At 44.0% G+C, this 20,161-nt stretch overlaps 1 protein-coding gene across 2 annotated transcripts in view; it reads left to right on the forward strand.

Annotated features, from left to right (window-relative positions):
* Window positions 1-20,161, forward strand: part of SH3YL1 (SH3 and SYLF domain containing 1) — a 158,325-nt gene that overhangs the window by 116,507 nt on the left and 21,657 nt on the right. The window contains exon 10 of one of the 2 annotated variants that reach the window (XM_075126445.1): window positions 10,863-11,036. The exons of the other annotated variant lie outside the window; for it this stretch is intronic. Coding sequence (XP_074982546.1) covers window positions 10,863-10,888 — 26 coding nt within the window. The 3' untranslated portion in view covers window positions 10,889-11,036. Of the gene's footprint in view, window positions 1-10,862; window positions 11,037-20,161 lie in introns of those variants that run through there. 2 annotated transcript variants of the gene reach the window in all.

The following is a 20,161-nucleotide window of genomic DNA, read 5'->3' on the forward strand; positions in this document are numbered from 1 at the left end:
AGCCAAAAAAATGTGATAAGCAGAGATCATTCCCCCATCCTTAGGACTTTTGTTTTATTTCAGTCACGCCTGCAAAGGTTGCTGTAATCCTTTCTCACCACCAGGTTCACTGATTCTGACAATGGGTCATGCTGTTTTGGAAGCAGAGGCAAATATGTGGGTTCTGGATGTCAGTTTAGCTTTTTCCACTGAAAAGCTCTCCAGTTCTGTCTCCAGAGCTGCAAAAAAGATATAGGCGTGTCCTCTGCAGAGCTCAAGACTTTTCCCCAATATTTGAAAAACTGGGACTCAAACATCCTTGCAATATTTCACGCAGCATTTACAGAAATAACTGCCTTCATAAGGATTGCTTTACCATCCAGCAATAGGTAGAAAGAGAGCCTCCAAATTCTCTATTATTAGATGAGTCTCAAGGCACATATCAGAAGCTTATTAAGCAAAAAAAAAAAATTTCAATCAGCCCTGTATGCAGTATGTGCAACATGATCAGATAACCTGTCCCTTCAGTTCATTTTAGCATTCATTATTTCAATCTTTCCTTCCACAGAAGTCAAACAAAGATTGATTTCCTAGTCTGGAGAAGATTTCTTCAAATGTCACCCTTGTGATTTATTCAGACAGAACCACACTCAATTTCAGTGTTGAACCTGTGCATGTGTTTTGGTTTTGCTTTTGTGCCCTCTAAAAAAATAACAAAGTACTTCCTCCAAAGAGTAACAGTTTGAGTGAATAGACAGGATAGTGTGTGCTGGCAAATAGAATTGACAATCTGTGGCTCCTCAGCCCTACATTCAGGTCTTGCCATGTTTAACTGGGAGCTTGAGAAATACTTACATTACCCAACTATAGTATTGTTAGTTAAATGTTCAGGGAGAGAGGGGAAAGGCTGTTAGTCATAGTCACAAGGAGTAAAGTGCTATGCCTTTGATAATAGTTAAGGCTGCGAGTTTGTCACAGAGGTCATGGATTCCATGACTTTCCGTGGCCTCCATGACTTCTGCAGCGGCCGGTGTGCCTGGTCCAGGGACAGCTCAGGTAGCCCCTGCACCAGTAGTACCGGTTGCTGCTGGGGCTGTCTCAGGCCACCGCACCACCAACCCCAGCAACAGCAGTAGTTTGGGTGTGGGAGGGGGCAGGGCATTGGGGCACGGTGGGCTCTGGGTGGCGCTCACCTCGGGGGGGCTCCCCAGAAGCAGCGACATCCCCCTTGCTCAGTTCCTAGGCAGAGGCATGGCCAGGCAGCTCTGCGAGCTGCCTCCACCTGCAGACACCACCCCCGCAGCTCCCATTGGCTGCAGTTTGGGGCGGGGGCAGCACTCAGAGCTGCCTGGCCACGCCTCTGCCTAGGAGATGAGTGAGAGGGATGTCCCTGCTTTCGGGGAGGTGCAGAGCTAGGTAGGGAGCCTGCCGGCCCTGCCACCACCACCCCCATCACCAGTGGAAGTCCTGGGTCACCCGCCCCCCTCAGCACTCACGGTGTCCCCGGACCGCCACCCCGCAGCGCCCCCAGGCCACCCCTCCTGCAAGATTTAGTCAGGGGTATATAGTAGAAGCCATGGACAGGTCATAGGCCCTGAATGTTTGTTTACTGCTTGTGACCTGTCCATGACTTTTATTAAAAATACCCATGACTAAAACGTAGCCTTAATAATATATAAATAAATTCGTAACATACTTGAAAGTGTGCACACATTTTAAAGTGTACAGGTACATTGTCTTGGGGAGGATGGTTAAACTCTTCTTTGCAATGTATGTTAATTACATAGAGTTGTCCTCAATGAGTTATAGCATTGTCATTCTTTGGATATTAGTTTTAAATCATAAACCAACATAAAAATTACATAACTTCTGATCAGATTTTGCCTTTTCTTGATGATGATAAATCCTTCCTTATATACAGGCTTAAATTTCCATGAGGCTAACATCTCCTGTATTTCAGCAACAAATTAGAAAATAATCCCATCCATGACTTTCACGCCAAGGCAAGTATTCCATCTATTGGAATTTACACAAAAATATCGCTCTCAGATCTACTTTTCCTAATTGTTCTTCATATAAATAATTATTTAAGAATTGTGTTTTAATAGAGGTTTGCTCAAACCTACTTAACCTTCCCTGGCTTAAATAACATCCTTACTGTCTATTTCCCCAGGAATAGGATGTTGGAGAGGGAAAAATAGTTGGCGAGATCTTCAGAGTTGAGTGGTGGCTTCTTGGGGAATGGGCAATCTACTGCATTTTTTCAAGCAGATTCATAGGTGTTCCTTTACCATATCCGTAATTACATTTGTACAAATCCCAAACCAAAGATTTTCAAAAATGTGCCCTACGTTAAGCTCCTCAATCCATATTCTAGGCACATAAATAAGTTGCCTGATCGCCAAAAGAGCGGAGTATCCAGCAGCTTCCATTTACTTTAATTAGAGTCATGGGTGCTCAGCACTTTAGAAAAATCACACCATCTATTTATGATGCCTAAAGTTGGATGTGGGAGCCTTAGGCATCAATTTTTGAAAATCTTGGCCAAAATGACCTTTTAAACCGTTTGGTTAAGCATCCAGACTTATCCAACACTTACTAGAAACATGTTAGTCTGAAAATGTCATGGGGATAGGTGTGCCTATGAGATTTCCATTGGTTCTTGGTCTTGGTTGCGTTCAAAATATTACAAAGAAAGCTTCTTAATGTTTTTTAGCTCATTGGGTTTTTTCCATGCCAGAAAAAAATGTGATAAAAAAAATTAACCCGCTTCACTTTTCACCAATTTTGGTTGCAATTCTATGGAAATATTTGCTCTAAATGTTATTCAGAAAATACCAATTCTTCTACTTCTAATCCTAATACTGGAATAGATTTTATTCTTTTTTTTATAGCTACAGTATATAGCACAAATGAAGGAGTGGCACTGCTGTAAATATAGTGTAACTTCACGGTCTTCAGTGGAGTTACTCCATAATTACATCTGCATCAGTAAGAGCAGTCTTTAAATCTGACTTTTTAGCAACTAAAAGGCATTGTAGGTTATGTAAATCCTTATTTCAGTGGTTCTCAACCTTTTACCTACCAGGATCTTCCTTTATCTAGCTGAGCCCCTTCTTTCATTTAACCATATGGAAATGTCAGGATTGCCCTGCCCACTGACATGTTTTCAACACCAAGGCTGAGAATCTCTGTCTTGTTCAAAATACAAATACCTATAATAAGTGCAAAAGGAATGCAGAAAAGTACAGGCAGAGTTTGATTTTGGTATGCAGTTATATTTTACACCAATAAAAGTTTTGGCTGAGTAAAGATCCAGGCATCATGGTAGAGAATCATTGCTGAGTTTGAGGATGATGTGATTCTGACATCACCTCTGATGTGGGTCTGAAAGACCATTTAGGCTTATGAAATTTTGCTATGAATAACACAAGCTGAATACTGTAACTTCATCCATATATTATAGTTTATCCATGATTACAGCTATTGATTGGCTAAGAAATTTACACAGAGCTAGTCTGTGCTTATTGTTTTTGTTATCCTGTATTCTCTTTTACCCACTTGCTATCTCATCCATCTGTTGTTTGATTTTGTAGACTGTGTAAGCATTTTGGGACAGAGGCTCTCAGATACTGCATGTTTGCATAGTGGCTAGCACAATGGGGTCCCAATCTTATTGAGGCCTCCAGTATAAATGTTTTTCGAGTGCTTCTTCACGTCCATTCCACATTAGGTGTGCATGCGCCGCCTGCAAGAGCATTGGAAACTTTTTCCCTTAGCGGCTCCCATCGGGCCAGCGGGGCCCCCCAAGTGGCTCCACTGTGCCGTGTATATATACCCCCGCCGGCCTGACCCCCTCCAGTTCCTTCTTGCCATCTGTGGTGGCATTGGAACAACCTCTCTCTCGTAGAAGAGCAGTCCCTTAGCCTTTGGAGTAGCTGTTATCAGTTTGTTAACATACTGATTGTGGACACTTAAGTCATTAGGTACTTGGAGGCCTCCAGCACCCACCCCGGGCCTCAGGCCCACGGCTTCAAGGTTTGCACCAAGTGCCGCAAACCTATGCCAGTTAGTGACCCCCACGACTCGTGTCTACGTTGCCTGGGGGACAGACATCAAACTGAATGGTGTAGGATTTGCAAGGTGTTTAAGCCAAGGACAAGGAAAGAAAGAGACTTTCGTCTAAAGCAACTGTTGATGGAGGCCGCACTGCAGCCGCCAGACCCAGAGCGCCCGCCGCCAGCTCAGGCTTCCTCGGTGCCTAGTGCCCCGGAGCCGTCGAGAGACCCAGCACCAGCTAAGCACCGTAAACTGTCGGCCCCAGAGCGCCAGGCTAGGCCCCGGCACCGCTCGTCCTCCCCTGGCACAGCCGAAAAGCAGGCGCGGTCATTCCCTGCACAGGAGGCCGGTGCCTCCCGAGGCACCGAGCGCTGATAAGAGCGGGAAGGCCGCGGTACTGGTGCTGACACTGGCGGTCCCGGCAGCACAAGCCCCACCGAGCCCAGACCTAAGTGAACTCAGTGCGGACGATGGGCTCGAGGGCATAACGGATCAGCCCTCTATGCCTGGCACCTTTGAGGTTGCAAAGGACCTCATCGAGCTGTCAGCGGCGAGCCCCCTCCTGTATGGGGAGAACCCTCCGGCACCCATGCCTCGGGTGCCGTCGAGGGGTAAGCCGGCAATGATGTGCCGCTCAAGGACACCGTCCCGGCACTGCTCCAGGAGTTGGTCCCGGTCGAGTTCCGACTCCGTGGACTCACACTTGCCAGCGGCCCAGAAGGAGGTTTCGGCACCGGCAGCGGGTCGGCGCGAAGCAGCACCGGAAAAGGCAAGCCGCTCTCCAGCACCACCCAGAGACCGGCACCAGGAGAAGTTGAGACGGCCCTCACCAGAGGACTCCTGCAGATGGTCCCGGTCCAGGGAACACCAGCACCGATCCCGGGGATACCGGTACCATTCCCGCTCCCTCTTAGGCAGGAGCCTCACATTCTCCTGCCGGTGCAGATCGTTGGCACCGCCATGGCCTTTGTGATCGGCGTCGCTGCAGTCCAGCGCTGACTCCGGCCGCTATAGCTACCCACACCGGGCCCCGGACGGTAGAGACCCTCAGGGGAGCTGGCAACGCCAATGCGGGCTGCCAGGCCATTGGCCCTTCTGGACCCCCTGGGCCTATCAGGAGCTCCAAGGGGCCCCGTCCAAAGCAAGTTACTCGGTGCAGCAGTCCCGGTCCCTGAACCGATGCCAGATGGTGCCGGAGGCTACAGTATCCAGGCCTCCAGCATAAACCGGAGAAACTGGCACCAAGCCCGGTGCCGTCCCATGGACTCCCACCCTGGCCTGAGCTTGAGGCCCCTCCCACGGGAGAAGGGGAGCAGGAGGACCAACCAGAGTGGGTCGAGTAGCAGCTAACCTCCTCGTCTTCCCCCGATGAGGCGGTGGCAGGTACAGAGGTGTCCAGCCCTCTGCCAATAGACCATAGAGCCCACCAGGAATTTCTGCGCAGGGTCACCCAAAACTTGGAGTTGCAGGCCGAGGAGACAGTTGAGCAGGAAGACCCCATGGTGGACATTTTGAGCCCCAAAGGTCCATCCAGAATAGTGCTCCTGCTCATTAAGATCATTCAGTCCAACTATAAGACTATATGGCAGACCCCAGCCTCCACCGCTCCAACGTCCAAAGGAGTGGAGCGTAAATACTTTGCCCCATCTAAGGGCTATGAGTTCCTGTTCTGCCACCCGAATCCATGTTCCCTAGTGGTCTCAGTGGTAAACGAAAGGGAGCGCCATGGACAGCAGGCCCTGGCCCCTAAGGCCAAGGAGGCGAAATGCGTGGACCTTTTTGGTAGAAAGGTGTACTCATCTGGGGGCCTTCAGTTGAGGATTGCGAATCAGCAGGCCATCCTCAACAGGCACAATTTCAACTCCTGGGCAGCGGTGTGGAAGTTTAAGGACAACCTCTCACAAGGTTCCCAACAGGAGTTCATGGCCCTGGTGGACAAGGGCAAGGCAGTAGCAAAGACCTTTCTCCAGGCCTCCCTGGATTCGGCAGACACGGTGGCTAGAACAATCACATCGGGATGGTCATGAGGCGCTCGACGTGGCTCCAGGAGTCAGGCCTGCCGCCAGAGGTCCAGAATACACTCCAGGACCTCCCCTTCGAAGGGTCCAGGCTCTTCTCAGACCAGACAGACACGAGGCTACGTAGCCTCAAGGACTCACGAGCTACGCTTAAGTCGCTGGGTATCCACACCCCGGTGACCCAGAAGAAGCCCTGCTGGGCCACATGGCAGCATGCACACATGTGGTCAGACATGCCAGACTGAGACTCAGGACTCTGCAGGCGTGGCTTCCTCGGGTTTACCGCCGAGGCAGGAACCCCCTGGACTTGGTAGTGACAGCCCCAAGGGACGTGCTGGACTCCCTGCTGTGGTGGCAGTCCCAGCCTGTGGTTTGCAAAGGCATCCCCTATGTCGCCCCACATCCAGACCTGACGCTGGTGACTGAAACGTCAGACCATGGATGGGGGGCTTACCTGGGGGACTTCATGACGCAGGGGATGTGGTCTGGAGCAGAGCGGTCACTCCTTATCAATGTGAAGGAGCTCAGGGCGGTTCGTCTCGCCTGCCAGACCTTTCACACCACTCTGAGTGGTCACAGCATGACAGTTCTGACAGATAACACTATTGCCATGTTTTATATAAACAAACAGGGCAGGGCTCATTCCTCGCCACTCTGTCGTGAGGTTCTCCTCCTCTGGGATCTTTGCATAACCCATGCAATTCACCTCGAGGCGTCCTATCTCCCAGCGGTACGAAACGAGCTGGCGGATTCCTTCAGCAGGTCATACCGCATGCACGAGTGGATGCTCAGGGCGGACGTCGTGCTTTCGCTCTTCCGCAGGTGGGGGTTTCCCTGGGTAAACCTGTTTGCCACCAGGGCCAACGCCCAGTGCCCGCAGTTCTGCTTGTTCCAGGGCCGCAGCCCAGGCTCGCTCACAGACGTGTTTGCGATCCCATGGAGAGGGGGCTTGATGTATGCCTACCCCCCACTCCCCTTGGTGCACAAAGTCCTACTCAAGGTGCGCAGGGACAGGGCGGCAGTGATCCTCATTGCCCCAGCCTGGGCCCACCAGCACTAGTACACATCGCTCCTAGAACTGTCAGTGGAGGCCCTAGTAGTCCTGGCCCTACACGGGGACCTCATTACACAAGACGGCCGGCATCTTCTCCACCCTGACCAACAGTCACTGCACCTGACAGCATGGAGCCTCTGTGGCTAAACGCCCTGGATAGCCAGTGCTCCCTTCCAGTGCAGCAGATTCTATTAGGCAGTAGAAAGCCCTCTACCAGGGCGGTCTATATGGCCAAGTGGAAAAGGTTCTCGTGTTGGTGTGAACCCCAACAGGTGCGGCCATGCCAGGCCCTGGTGCAGGCCACCCTGCAGTACCTCCTGCACCTCAAGCAGCAAGGGCTAGCCCCGTCCTCACTCAGAGTGCACCTGGCGGCCATCTCCACCTTCCATCCGGGGTTCTTGGGGGTTCGATGTTTTCCCACCCAATGATGGAACGGTTCCTTAAAGGGTTGGAGAGGGTGTTCCCATACTCCCGCCCACCAGTCCCTCCATGGAATCTTAACCTAGTCCTCTCTAAACTCATGGGACCCCCTTTCAAGCCTCTTGCTTCCTGTTCCCTCCTGCACCTTTCCTGGAAGGTGGCATTTCTGGTTGCCATTACCTTGGCCAGAAGGGTGTCCAAACTGAGGGCCCTCACCTCTGAGCCACCGTATACAGTTTTTCACAAGGACAAGGTGCAGCTCCGGCCGCACCCCAGTTCCATTTGGGCCAGGACATTTGTCTGCCGGTGTTCTTTCTGAAACCCCATACGGACCCACGTCACTGCAGCTTGCACACCCTGGATGTGCGTCAAGCGCTGGCATTCTATTTGGAGTGCCCCAAGCCCTTTCACAAATCCACGCAGCTGTTTGTGGCTTTAGCCGAGAGGATGAAAGGCCTCCCAGTGTCGGCGCAGTGGATTTCATCTTGGATTACAAACTGCATCCAAGCGTGCTATGAGCTCGCAGATGTTCCGGCCCTGGTGGTCATGGCCCACTCGACCAGGACGCAAGCGACTTCCATGGCGTTCCTGGTACATGTCCCGATCCAGGAGATCTGCAGAGCAGCCACCTGGTCCTCGGTGCACACCTTCATGACCCACTACACGGTCAACCAGCAGGCCAGAGAGGATGCGGCAGTTGGCAGAGCAGTCCACCGAGCAATTGTTCCGTGACTCCTACCCTCCTCCAGAGGTAAGCTTGTGATTCACCTAATGTGGAATGGACATGAACAAGCACTCGAAGAAGAAAAATCGGTTACTTACTTTCTCATAACTGTTGTTCTTTGAGATGTGTTGTTCATGTCCATTCCACCACCCACCCTCCTACCCCTCTGTTGGAGTTGCCAGCAAGAAGGAACTGGAGGGGGTTAGGCCGGCGGGGGTATATATGCACGGCGCAGTGATGCCACTCGGGGGGCCCCGCCAACGTGATGGAAGCCGCTAAGGCAAAAAGTTTCCGACGCTCGTGCACGCGGTGCGCGCACACCTAATGTGGAATGGATGTGAACAACACATCTCGAAGAACAACAGTTACAAGAAAGTAAGTAACCATTTTTTAAACAGTACTTCTCTTTCCCCTCTCAGCAGTGAATAGGTAATCATTACTCATTAGAGTGGCTAAGTTCTCCTGAAAAGTTTGGTTAAATAAATAAATTCTTACTAATGGTAAGAAGTACATAGGTTATCTATAGACACTAATTGTGGCTTTTTAAAACCAGCTCATCCATTGGGCGCATAAACGATATTATAGGCTTTGTAAATTTATTTTCACCATGATATTTGCAGTATCCGCTTATACTTTGAAATATTCTCCTCTTCATTATCCAGTCATATAGTGTCTTTCATCCTCGAACGTCAAATCACTTTATTATTCTAATTATTACTTAATTAATTACATGAATTAAATCTCACAAAGTATCTGGGCAATACTGTTGAGCTGCATAAGAGGAAATATAGAGATACAAGTGTATTTTTACTACTGACAGCCTCAGTTCCTACAGCTTCATGGGGGATATTTGGGGTTTACAAAGTATCACATATACATGGGTACCATTGTACATCGTTTTCATTAACTATAAGTTTTAGCCTAAATGAATTTCCTTTCAACAGAGATGCAGTCTATTTGAGGATTGATCTTGATTTAAGTTACAGCGAGACTTTCTTCAGAGTGTTCATTTTCTGAATAACACAGACCTGCCAACAACACTTTAAAATTTGACTCACGTTATCAGTTGCACTCAGTCTGGCATTTCCTTCAATGTGTCCTTTGTATTTTAATGTTCCTAATTTCCTTCCTTCATATTTAATTTCAAAATTAAGGCCACATTTCAGCCATAAACCCAAAGTAGGAATCTCACTAGAATTGGTTTCTTGTCAGCAATCAGATTCTGACAAACATATATAAAACCAAAACCCTTTATAAATCATAGCAGCCGTAAAATATGTCTGATATGTTTTGGGTCACTTCTTTTGCATATCTGATTTAATTATTTTCAGATGTGGACCTTAAGTTTCCTCTTAGCAAAACTAAAATAACTAACAGCATGGACATAATCCAGCTCTGCTGGAATCAATGGGATTCCTTCCATTAACTTCATGGGCTTTGGAACAAACCCTCTATCATTTGAAATCTAGGATTATTTCTGTTTTCAATGGGAGCAGGATCCTGTTCAAGTAAATACAATATAGAGAAGATCATTATTGATATCCGTTTACATAATCTTGAGGATCCATCCAATCAGAATACTTTTTAGAGCAAGCAAACTCACTAGCCTCACATACCAATTTAGTTTTCCAGTATCTCATATAGAGCAGCAGACAAGGTATTTATTTTTCCTCACTACATGTTTACATACTAGCCTTTATCTGAATGGTTATAACCACCATATTGTCAAATTGTTACTTATTCTCCAGGGCTGGAGCTTGCATCACCAAAGAAATTCTGTCCATCTCATTGAAATGTACCCAGCTTGATATTTATCTTCTGCAGTTAAATATTTATCAACTACATGAAGAATTTGAAGATCTGTCAAAAATACTGACTAGTTTCATTCCACTCTGCAGCTGCCCTCTGAGCAAGAAAGCGTTTTCTTTGTCCTCACCATAAAGGGCTGGGGGTGGGGGGACAAGCAAGGTACCATTTTCCTCCACACTTTGTCAGATAAAGGGTTTGCTTTATGATAGGGAGTCTCCAAAAGGCTGCTTTTAGTTTGCTGTACTACTGAGTGCTTTCATACCTAAGAAAGCCTTTCAAGAATTGCACTAAATGTAATTTAGTGTTCGTGCTATGAAGTGACGTATAAACCCATCATATGAAGAGCACTTGTGCTACACGAAACATGCAGTGTCAAAGCCTATAATATTGAAGATTACTTGCCCTTCTAGACTGTCATTTCTTCAGCCAGTTAAGAGATCAGTCTACATGATAAGCGCCATACACAAATGTTGTTCTTTCAGTTCAGATGTAGAGGTTTCATGTCCATCCTTTCCTCTTCACATGACCCACTAAGTTGCTCAAGGCAACCCCATTTCAAACTCCTAGTAACAAAAGTTCCAAAGCTGGATCATACATCAAACTGATATACCAGTGCAAACCTGAGTGAAGAATGAAAAATTAATGGAGGGGAAAGATATTGGGAAAAATAAACTCATATCTATTTTAGTAACAGAAAATGATGCAGGATACTGGCAATTAATGTGTCAGAAAAAGCAACAGGAATTAATAAAGTTGTTACCTCTTCTTTTTTTTGTTCTGTTTTGTTTTTGTTACTCAGATGGAAGCTGGATGGAAAAAATATAACCCCTGGCTCTTTATGTTCAGAAGAATTGTGTCCAAGCCTTTCATTCAGATTGCCAAAATACCCAGCAGGTTATTGTTCACTTAACGTTTCTGAACTGATTGGCAAAACGAAGAGAGAAACAATATAAAATGAAGGGAGAAGTTCTCCATTGGTACAGATCACATCAAAGCATCTTTCTTATTTAAGCATTGTAAAAGTACTGTGCTGCTGAATGGATGGTCTCACCCCAAGATTACTTAATTTAAAACTGCTAGTTTTCTACAGTATATATTCAGAAATGTGCTCTCCAAATCCTAGTCATTCATGTACCTTGAAATCCCTTTCTGTTACAAATTATTACATTAATAAATACATTTCTGTGATTCTCTAGAGGAGGAATATGAAAAAAATTAGAATGTAGGCATTTCATTCTCTTACATAAAAACCTCCACAATTATTTTCTGTAATGTGAAAAGGTTTCCATTAACAGCTAGATTCCCAGATCTAGGTGAACAAAATGTTTAACAGGAGACTCAACAACTTCACATTAATAGCTCTCAGCTGACAGTGTGAAATTTTGACATTACTGATTACAACTCAAATATGATATACTAACTTTAATACAGCATGCAAGCAACGTGTGCAGGCAAGCCAGATGCAAAACGTAAACATTATCTAAACAGAGCTGATTTCAAATGTTTCGAATGTAAATAAAACACTGGGTGGTCCTTCAGACTGTCAGCAATCATTATTTCCTCCAACATAAACAAGGCTGTCAAACGGGATTTTTTTCACAACTATAAAAATTCATTCTTCACTAGTAAATCCTAGGCTGTTTCTTCTTTTAAAAAATAAAGTTCTTTACCTTTAGAATAGATGAGTTCCTTTCCAGATTTGCATGAAATAATTTTGCAAGTTACTTCCTCAAAACAGCAGTAGATGTTGGAACAAAATTAGAGTAGGAAAAAATAAATTGTCGGCTTAGTAAAGAAGATTTTCCATTTGTCTTCAATAAATACATGACTGTTTTCACCTACCTAACCTCAGGTTTGAGGTATTTTCTACAGAGAGTGAAGTATAGCATATAGATAACAACGAAAATTTTTCTAAAGGCCACCATTTGGACTGAAAGAATACTAAATTATTAGTTCGAAGTGAGCCAAAATATTTGTATGGCTGAAGTCCTTATACAGTAAGTAACTGGGTTCCTACATATTTGTTGAAGTATACACTGTATTATCATCCATGTTACCAGTTAGATAGACCCTAACCCTATACCCACTGAAGTCAAAAGGAGCTTTGCCATGGGCTTCAATGTGGACAGGATAGGTTGTTAGAGAACAGAACACAAAAATGTTCAATTCATTTCACTAATTTATTAATATATATGAAAGACTAACTCTTACATAGTGTTCATGGAAAATAATCAGTTTTTCAGGCTCTCTTTGCTGCTTGGTTCAGGTTTCCATATGGGAAATGGCCCTCTTGGCATGTGTCCTGAGACCCACAAGAGAATCTGGTTTCCCTCATACAAGATGTTGGATTGCTACTGAGAAGCTCCTGCTCCCAGTTTCTCCTGGCAGGAAGCCATGGAGAAACAGGACCATGGTACCATTGGTTCACCGTCTTTGCAGAAAGTAGAGCCTGTAGTTCAGAAGGGGGAGATAATGTTACAAGCAGCAGCAATAACTTCCTGGGGCAGTTCCACTGTGAAATATACCAGTTTTTGAAGAGAACGTGAAGTGAGTATCTTTGTGCTTGCAGGGATGTGAGTGCATCTCGCACATGTTCCTCTTCCTCCCCTCCTTTTCTTTTCAGCCTGTATTTCACTCTTTCGCTCTTCTTAGCCCTGCATCATGGAAAGGAGCTTAGGGCTGCCTAGCCTATCAAGAATTCGATTTAATATCACAAAGACTTTCCTGGCAGAGAGAGTCCTGAATGTTCCCTGTGGCAACCAGAAGCAGCAGCAGAAGGGAAGAGGAATTAATACTTCCTGTCCTCTTTGTCACTTGTGGAGGCAGGGTCGGATGGAAAGGTCCCGAAAGCCTGGAACCAGCATGTATTTAATTTTTTACATGAAAATTATGGAGAGCTTTTCAAAGCCACCTGTCATGGTGACAGGGCCAGTTGTACTTGGGTACTTTGCAGACCCTCTTGAGTGCACCCTTCACGGAACCGGTTTTGCTACCTTTACCAGTCTGTGCACAGAAGCCTGTGACTCTATCACTTTTAGTTTGGCTCCCTGGGTTGCAGCCCCTTTGTTCCCCACCTCTGATAGCATGACAGGCCCAACTGTATTTGGCATCGGCAAGAAACTTCCCCCTAGGAGCCTATGATCAGTTGCTGATTAAAGTGACTGAACAGTTCCTTCAAAAGAAATTTATCATTTATTCATCCAAACGTACATAGCAAGCAGAGAGAGTTAAAACAACAAGCATCTGTTTACATCTTATATTACCTGAATCCTATCATTTCCTCGTATGTTTTGTTAAGTTCCACTTAGCCCAGATACCACCTTCTCTGGGCTGGGAGAGACTTCCTTGCTGCAACTTCTCTCTCTCTCTCCCCCACATCCTCAGTAGCTGCTGACCACTCAGTTCCAACCCCCCACCTACTCTCATCCTACTCTCTCCAGGGGGGTGCTTTTAACTGCTTATGATCCTTATGATCTCTAGCCTCAGGCCTTGGCAAAACAGCTGTATAACTGTCCTGGCACCTGAAAACATCATCTTCCCAATTAATGGTCCAGCCATTGTCATCTTAATTCTCATGAAATTGTTTACCTCATATGCCTTATCTCTACCGTTTTCCTTTCCTGCTTGCTATTCCTAACAGCCCATTTTTATTCAACTCCATGTAGTCAGAATAATATCAAACAGGTAAACTGAGGTACATACTATTCCTTAAAAAATAGTACTAATAGCTCCCTTATTCTCCACACCATCCAGGTAATTTAGATGCCCAATTCACTTTAATTGTAATGGGAACTGAGTGTCCACATCCTATAGGTAATTTTGAAAATTCCAGCCTTAAGGCACAATGTTTTTGGAAGTAACTGGTAGTTGAAAACTCTCAACACCTTGTAGAAAGGGGCCCTTTGTTCCTTCCTTGTAAACCCACTCTGAGCCTATAAAATGTTAATAGCGACATGGACTATTACCACATGTTTCTCAGTTGATTTTAAATTTAACTTTCATCAAACTGACAGTGTTTTAAACAAATCCTTCACACATATGTTAAAAGGTTTGGGCAAGTGTTTGCATGGAAGGAAGCTATAAATGGAGCAGCTTAATCCCAGACTGGCCTGGCCATGGTGATGAAATATAAAGAAGAGGGCCTGAACAGAAGAGGGAGATAAAGCTGTTGGGTGCTGAGATACAACAGCAATGGGGCTATAGAAGCACTTGGACAGGTAGATCAAAAGAAGCCTGTTGCAAGATGTGAGATTGTTGATTTGAACGACAAGAAGGCCTTTAATAAAATATTGAGTACTCCAGAATTGTAGTGACATCCCTGTCTCTGGACTAATTTGAATGTACATTAATGAAATGGCTGTGAATTGCTTCCTTGGTGTGGATGGTTTGTTTTTGTTTTGCCTTGATTTTTAATTTTTTAGTCTGTGCATCTATTACTCACTAATTTTTATTAATACGCTTATCTTATTCAGTATATGCATATTGACATTGGCCAGGAAGTGTGACAAAGTTAGAAAAGCAACATCCTGGTAGGCATTCATATAGACCATATATTGATTTTCTCCAATTACCTTTCTACCCCAAGCTTTACTCCCTCAACAAAATCATTTTATTTCCCTTATTCGCTTAAATGGTTTGGTTTGTCAATGTACTGTTTTCTCTAAGGGTTGACAAACTGCATTCTTCAGCATTATGGAAGGGTTTGATCCCAAGGCTATTGAAATCCATGGGAATCTTTCCATGGAGCTCATCTGGCTTTGGATCAGGCCCTAACTGCCCACAGTCAATATTCTGGAGTTTTATTTCAGTGATCGCTACAAAGGAAGGCAAATATTACAGTGAGGCAAAACTGTTTAATAGAGTAATAGACCAACCTTGCGAGATATCAACTGCCTTGATAGTCTCATGATTTTAGAGAGTTGAAGCCACTAAACTCTGTCCAAGCCTGCTTTTAATAGTGTGGTTTTATTTTCCTTCTAAGTACAGTTTATACATTATTTATCACTAATTTTTAGAATTGTTTGGTTCATGTCACAGATTGTTTAATTTAGGTCAAATAGGGCAGATGTTTGGTTAACCAGTCTTTCTGTGTGAATCCAGATTTATCTGCAGGATACTACAGTTATTGTCCTCTGTAAAGTTTTGGCCCTGAATTATGCAATGGTGGGCAGTCTGACAAAGTCTTCTTAACAATATTGTTAAATAAAGGATGCTTAGTTAGATTTCTGTCAGTGTGTTTGCTTTGCACCTAAACTTTCTGCTTAGTAAAGATGGCACTTACAAGAAGAGAGACAGGAGCCTATCTTGTCTAAATGTGATGTGTGTGGTATGGAAAGCAGAGTTTTGACTACATTCTTTCAACACTCTGCTGGAGGAATTGTGGATCACTTTCCATAGACCCATCAGTAAGGATTTCTTATTTTTTAAAAACACAATCTACAAAAATGGTCCAACACCTTATATCTTGCAATAGTGTTAATATTTTGTTTGGGACCATTCCTGAAGACCCAGGGGGCTTGGAGCAGTGTTCATGTCACACTCCCTGTCAGTACCTGGCCCAAGCCAGGGAAACTAATAATCCAACCAGCAGACCAAATTCGGTGATGAATCCTGGTCACGTGCCACCTGTGGCAGTTTGTGCATATGCTAAGAAAACTGGAGACCCAACTGATAAAGGGTCTCCCACCAAGTAGTAATAATTAGCACTAGGCAGAGGGAATCCAGGGAAAAAGGTAAAATAAATCATTGTCTCAAAGATAAAGTAAGGAGAATGCTGTATTAGCAAGAAACATTTTATGTCTTTATTCTGCCAGGGGTCTGAAGAGAGGAAGCATGACAGAGGAAATGAAAGGACCAGTAAAGGGAAACAAAAAACAAAACAAAAAAAAAAGGGCAATCCTCTCACAAACTGTGTGTTTTACACAAACATGAAAAATATTTTATTTTTAGTGGTTTGAAGAGCTTTATAAAGGCAAATAGGATGTTGTGGGGCAGGGCAAAATATGACTACCTCACAAATATATTTTGCCACTGATTACTCATTTCTCTTAATTTATTTAAAAATTCTATCATAGAGGAGATTACAACTGTATCAGACATACAGGGTAGGTGCATACTATGGGTTGGGCTATAAACTGAAAAAAGTATAATCTGGAATGAAGAAAGCAGAAATGCAGGGTGCTGTACCTACATATATATTAAGGGGTCTGAGGAGGATAGAATCCCAACTTAAGAGGATAGGCCTCTTAAGAAAATGTGGGGTCCTTCTGGAAACATGGCACTTGAATTGTCCTTTCTAACCTTATCCTTCCACAGAGTGCTATGAACTTTGCAAATCAAAGAACTCATGCATGAATTTCACAAAGCACTGTTTCAGTGTCTAAATATTTACTAAGATACCATCCAGGATGTTACAGAGTATTTCTTGGGGAACAGATCCGAGAGTGGTGAGTTAAGCTCTAAAGGGAACGGAGAGCTCATCTGAAGAATTGGCTAGAGACATAGGTGTATGGAAGTCTTCAGTTGTCTTAATGGGGTTATAAGCATCTAGAAATCCTAAAACAGAATACAGAGAGAGCATTGTAGGTGGGATGCAGATCATTAAATCACTGAGAAGTTAAACCAAACTGGGTGAAACTCTGCAGGCTTCTTTCACAAGGGTTCAGAGAAATCTTTTTTGTTTTTGATTCAGCAGATTCATACCATGTTCACTTAGAATGCAACCCTGTGTTCTGCATTTTGTCTACTTTTGTTTCACTTTATGCTCCTCATGGGGGACGCCACAAGAAGGCAAGTGAACACGCCCCCCCCCATTTGATTTAGCCCAATTTTCACAGTGTGATGGTAAGGCAGCAATGCAGATGGTCAAATGTAGTTGAGAAGTGCACAATTAGATTATTTGAGGGTGGATTCTGCCCTCGATGATGCAGCAGTTAGATAGCTGAACAATGTAGATATCAATTTGTGTAGGGTGACCAGATAGCAAGTGTAAAAAATTGGGGTGAGGGAGGGTGTTATAGGTGCCTATATAAGAAAAAGCCCCCAAAATTGGGACTGTCCCTATAAAATCGGGACATCCAGTCACCCTAGACTTGTGATGCATACAAAAGAAGAATGCCTTGTTAATTTTTTTTACTTTAAATGTGTATTTCAAAGAAACCTCAAAACAAAATTCCAACAAAACTGCAGATTACTACGTGGTTTTCCATCCAAATAATGGAAAACCAAAAATCTCAGTTGGGCTTGAATGCAAAAACAGATCTACCCAGGTTAACATTGAATTGGATCTGGGTTCACTTGAAAAGTTCACAAACCTTAATGAACATCATGACAAGCCTGGACAAAGCTTTGAATTTTTAATGTCACCAGAAAGCAGGTGCGCTTCACATGGTTTCATTTTGTTTTGAAAGCTTACCTCACAGTTTGGTGCAGTATGAAAATTTCAGCAATTTCAGAATGGTGAGATCTTGTGGACTTTGGTTCACTTCGTATGAAACATTTTTTCCTTCCCAGTTTACAACCTTATTTCTGGATAACCAAGAGGATGCAGAGTCCAAATGGTGGACAAAATGGCTGTGGTAGGTGGAGTTGTTTATTTTTTGGGAGGGACAGAAAATGGTTTTTCAACAAAGTGGAAATCTATTTACATAAAATAAGTTTTTTAACCAAAAAACCTGAAAATATTTTGGTTTTCAGCAACTTAAAAATGTTTGATATTTTGTTTTTTGACAAACCCAAAATTTTTTGGAGTTTCTCTTTTTTAAAATTAATTTTTCCCCATTTTTGTTGAAAAACTTTCCCAGATGCCCCTTCTTCTCCCGCCCCCCCAATTCACAGGCTTTAGTGCATGGAGACCTTTTCTTATTTTTTTTTTTAAAAAAATCTTAAAATTTGTTCATTTTAGGTTTCATTTTTCACCTGAAAAGCTGAGTTGTTTAAATAGTTTTGGGGTTTGTTTTTTGCATGATGTAAGTACTTTCACTGAGAATCACTGTACAGTGCTCCTCGTGCATAAAAGCTGTGGGGTTTACTTTTGCTACAAGTTGTGTCTTTATGCATTTCTGGATTTGTGTAGAGTACAAGTCAAAAAAAACATAGTCAAAGGAAAAGTGAATGAAGTTTCTAGATTAGGTATTTGCTTCAGAGACTCAGTTAGAAATAAACTGCTGCTAATCATGTTCCCCTTCTCCCTTTCCTGTCTAACTCAAAATAGTCTTTTCTCCTTTCCCTGCCCACAAAGAATTGCATCTCCCGTGCTGCCACAGCAGCCACCAGAGAATGACTTTTCCCCTGGCCTGAAGTTGTCTGCCTTTCCCACCCTCTTCATAGTTGCCTTTTTGGTTCTATTAGCTTCTGACTCAATTTCTCATGCCCAGAGTGACCTTCTCACTGCTGGTATATTCAGTGGGCTTTACACCTGTCAATCACACTAGGAGACAGAAATTGGCAGCCTCACTTTCAGCCAGCAAGACAGCTAATACTATTCCCTTTCTCCTACCTTTTTGGCTGACATGTGCAGAGACTGCAGGTAGGAGACCCTCAGAGGTGAAATGGAGGAGTATATGGCACTGCAGAAGAGTTCCCAATGAATGATGTTTGGAGAGCATATGCAGATAGAAGGAAATCTATTCTGTGTAGTCCAAAACAAAATATAAAAAGTACATGAAAAATACAAATCAAGCTCACAAGTTATTAAAGCACTGTTTAGTTTTACACATTTCTTGCAATATAATGCCATTAGCCTCTTTAGTTATTAATGTTTGTTTATTCAGCAGCAGTGGTATGCTGAAGACTAAACAAACAGAGGACATGGCCTACTGTCTTGATTGTGAGCTAGCTCAGACACACCACAGTTCAAATCTATATGATCAATGTAGCATATTTAAGTCAATTGGAGTTGTGTGTGCTGAACAGTAAAGTCCTTCAAACTATACTGTTTTTAATTGCTTTTTATAAATACTTATTGTATTTGTTAAATCAATGTCAAAAGACTCTGCTGCAGGGGTATGTAGCAAGCAGAGATTTCGGGGTGTGGGGGGTGAAGGTGGATTTTGTAAAAAGAAAAGGAGTACTTGTGGCACCTTAGAGACTAACCAATTTATTTGAGCATAAGCTTTCGTGAGCTACAGCTCACTTCATCGGATGCATACTGTGGAAATTGCAGAAAACATTATATACACAGAGACCATGAAACAATACCTCCTCCCACCCCACTCTCCTGCTGGTAATAGCTTATCTAAAGTGATCACTCTCCTTACAATGTGTATGGTAATCAAGGTGGGCCATTTCCAGCATAAATCCAAGTTTAACCAGAACGTCTGGGGGGGGGAGGTAGGGGGGAGGAAAAAACAAGGTGAAATAGCCACTCCCAGTCTCTATTTAAGCCTAAATTAATAGTATCCAATTTGCAAATGAATTCCAATTCAGCAGTTTCTCGCTGGAGTCTGGATTTGAAGTTTTTTTGTTTTAAGATAGCGACCTTCATGTCTGTAATTGCGTGACCAGAGAGATTGAAGTGTTCTCCGACTGGTTTATGAATGTTATAATTCTTGACATCTGATTTGTGTCCATTTATTCTTTTTTGTAGAGACTGTCCAGTTTGACCAATGTAAATGGCAGAGGGGCATTCCTGGCACATGATGGCATATATCACATTGGTGGATGTGCAGGTGAACGAGCCTCTGATAGTGTGGCTGATGTTATTAGGCCCTGTGATGGTGTCCCCTGAATAGATATGTGGGCACAGTTGGCAACGGGCTTTGTTGCAAGGATAGGTTCCTGGGTTAGTGGTTCTGTTGTGTGGTATGTGGTTGTTGGTGAGTATTTGCTTCAGGTTGGGGGGCTGTCTGTAGGCAAGGACTGGCCTGTCTCCCAAGATTTGTGAGAGAGTGTTGGGTCATCCTTCAGGATAGGTTGTAGATCCTTAATAATGCGTTGGAGGGGTTTTAGTTGGGGGCTGAAGGTGACGGCTAGTGGTGTTCTGTTATTTTCTTTGTGAGGCCTGTCCTGTAGTAGGTGACTTCTGGGAACTCTTCTGGCTCAATCAATCTGTTTCTTCACTTCCGCAGGTGGGTACTGTAGTTGTAAGAATGCTTGATA

Source organism: Caretta caretta, chromosome 3, assembly GCF_965140235.1.
Source record: "Caretta caretta isolate rCarCar2 chromosome 3, rCarCar1.hap1, whole genome shotgun sequence".
Classification (NCBI taxonomy): Eukaryota; Metazoa; Chordata; order Testudines; family Cheloniidae; genus Caretta; species Caretta caretta.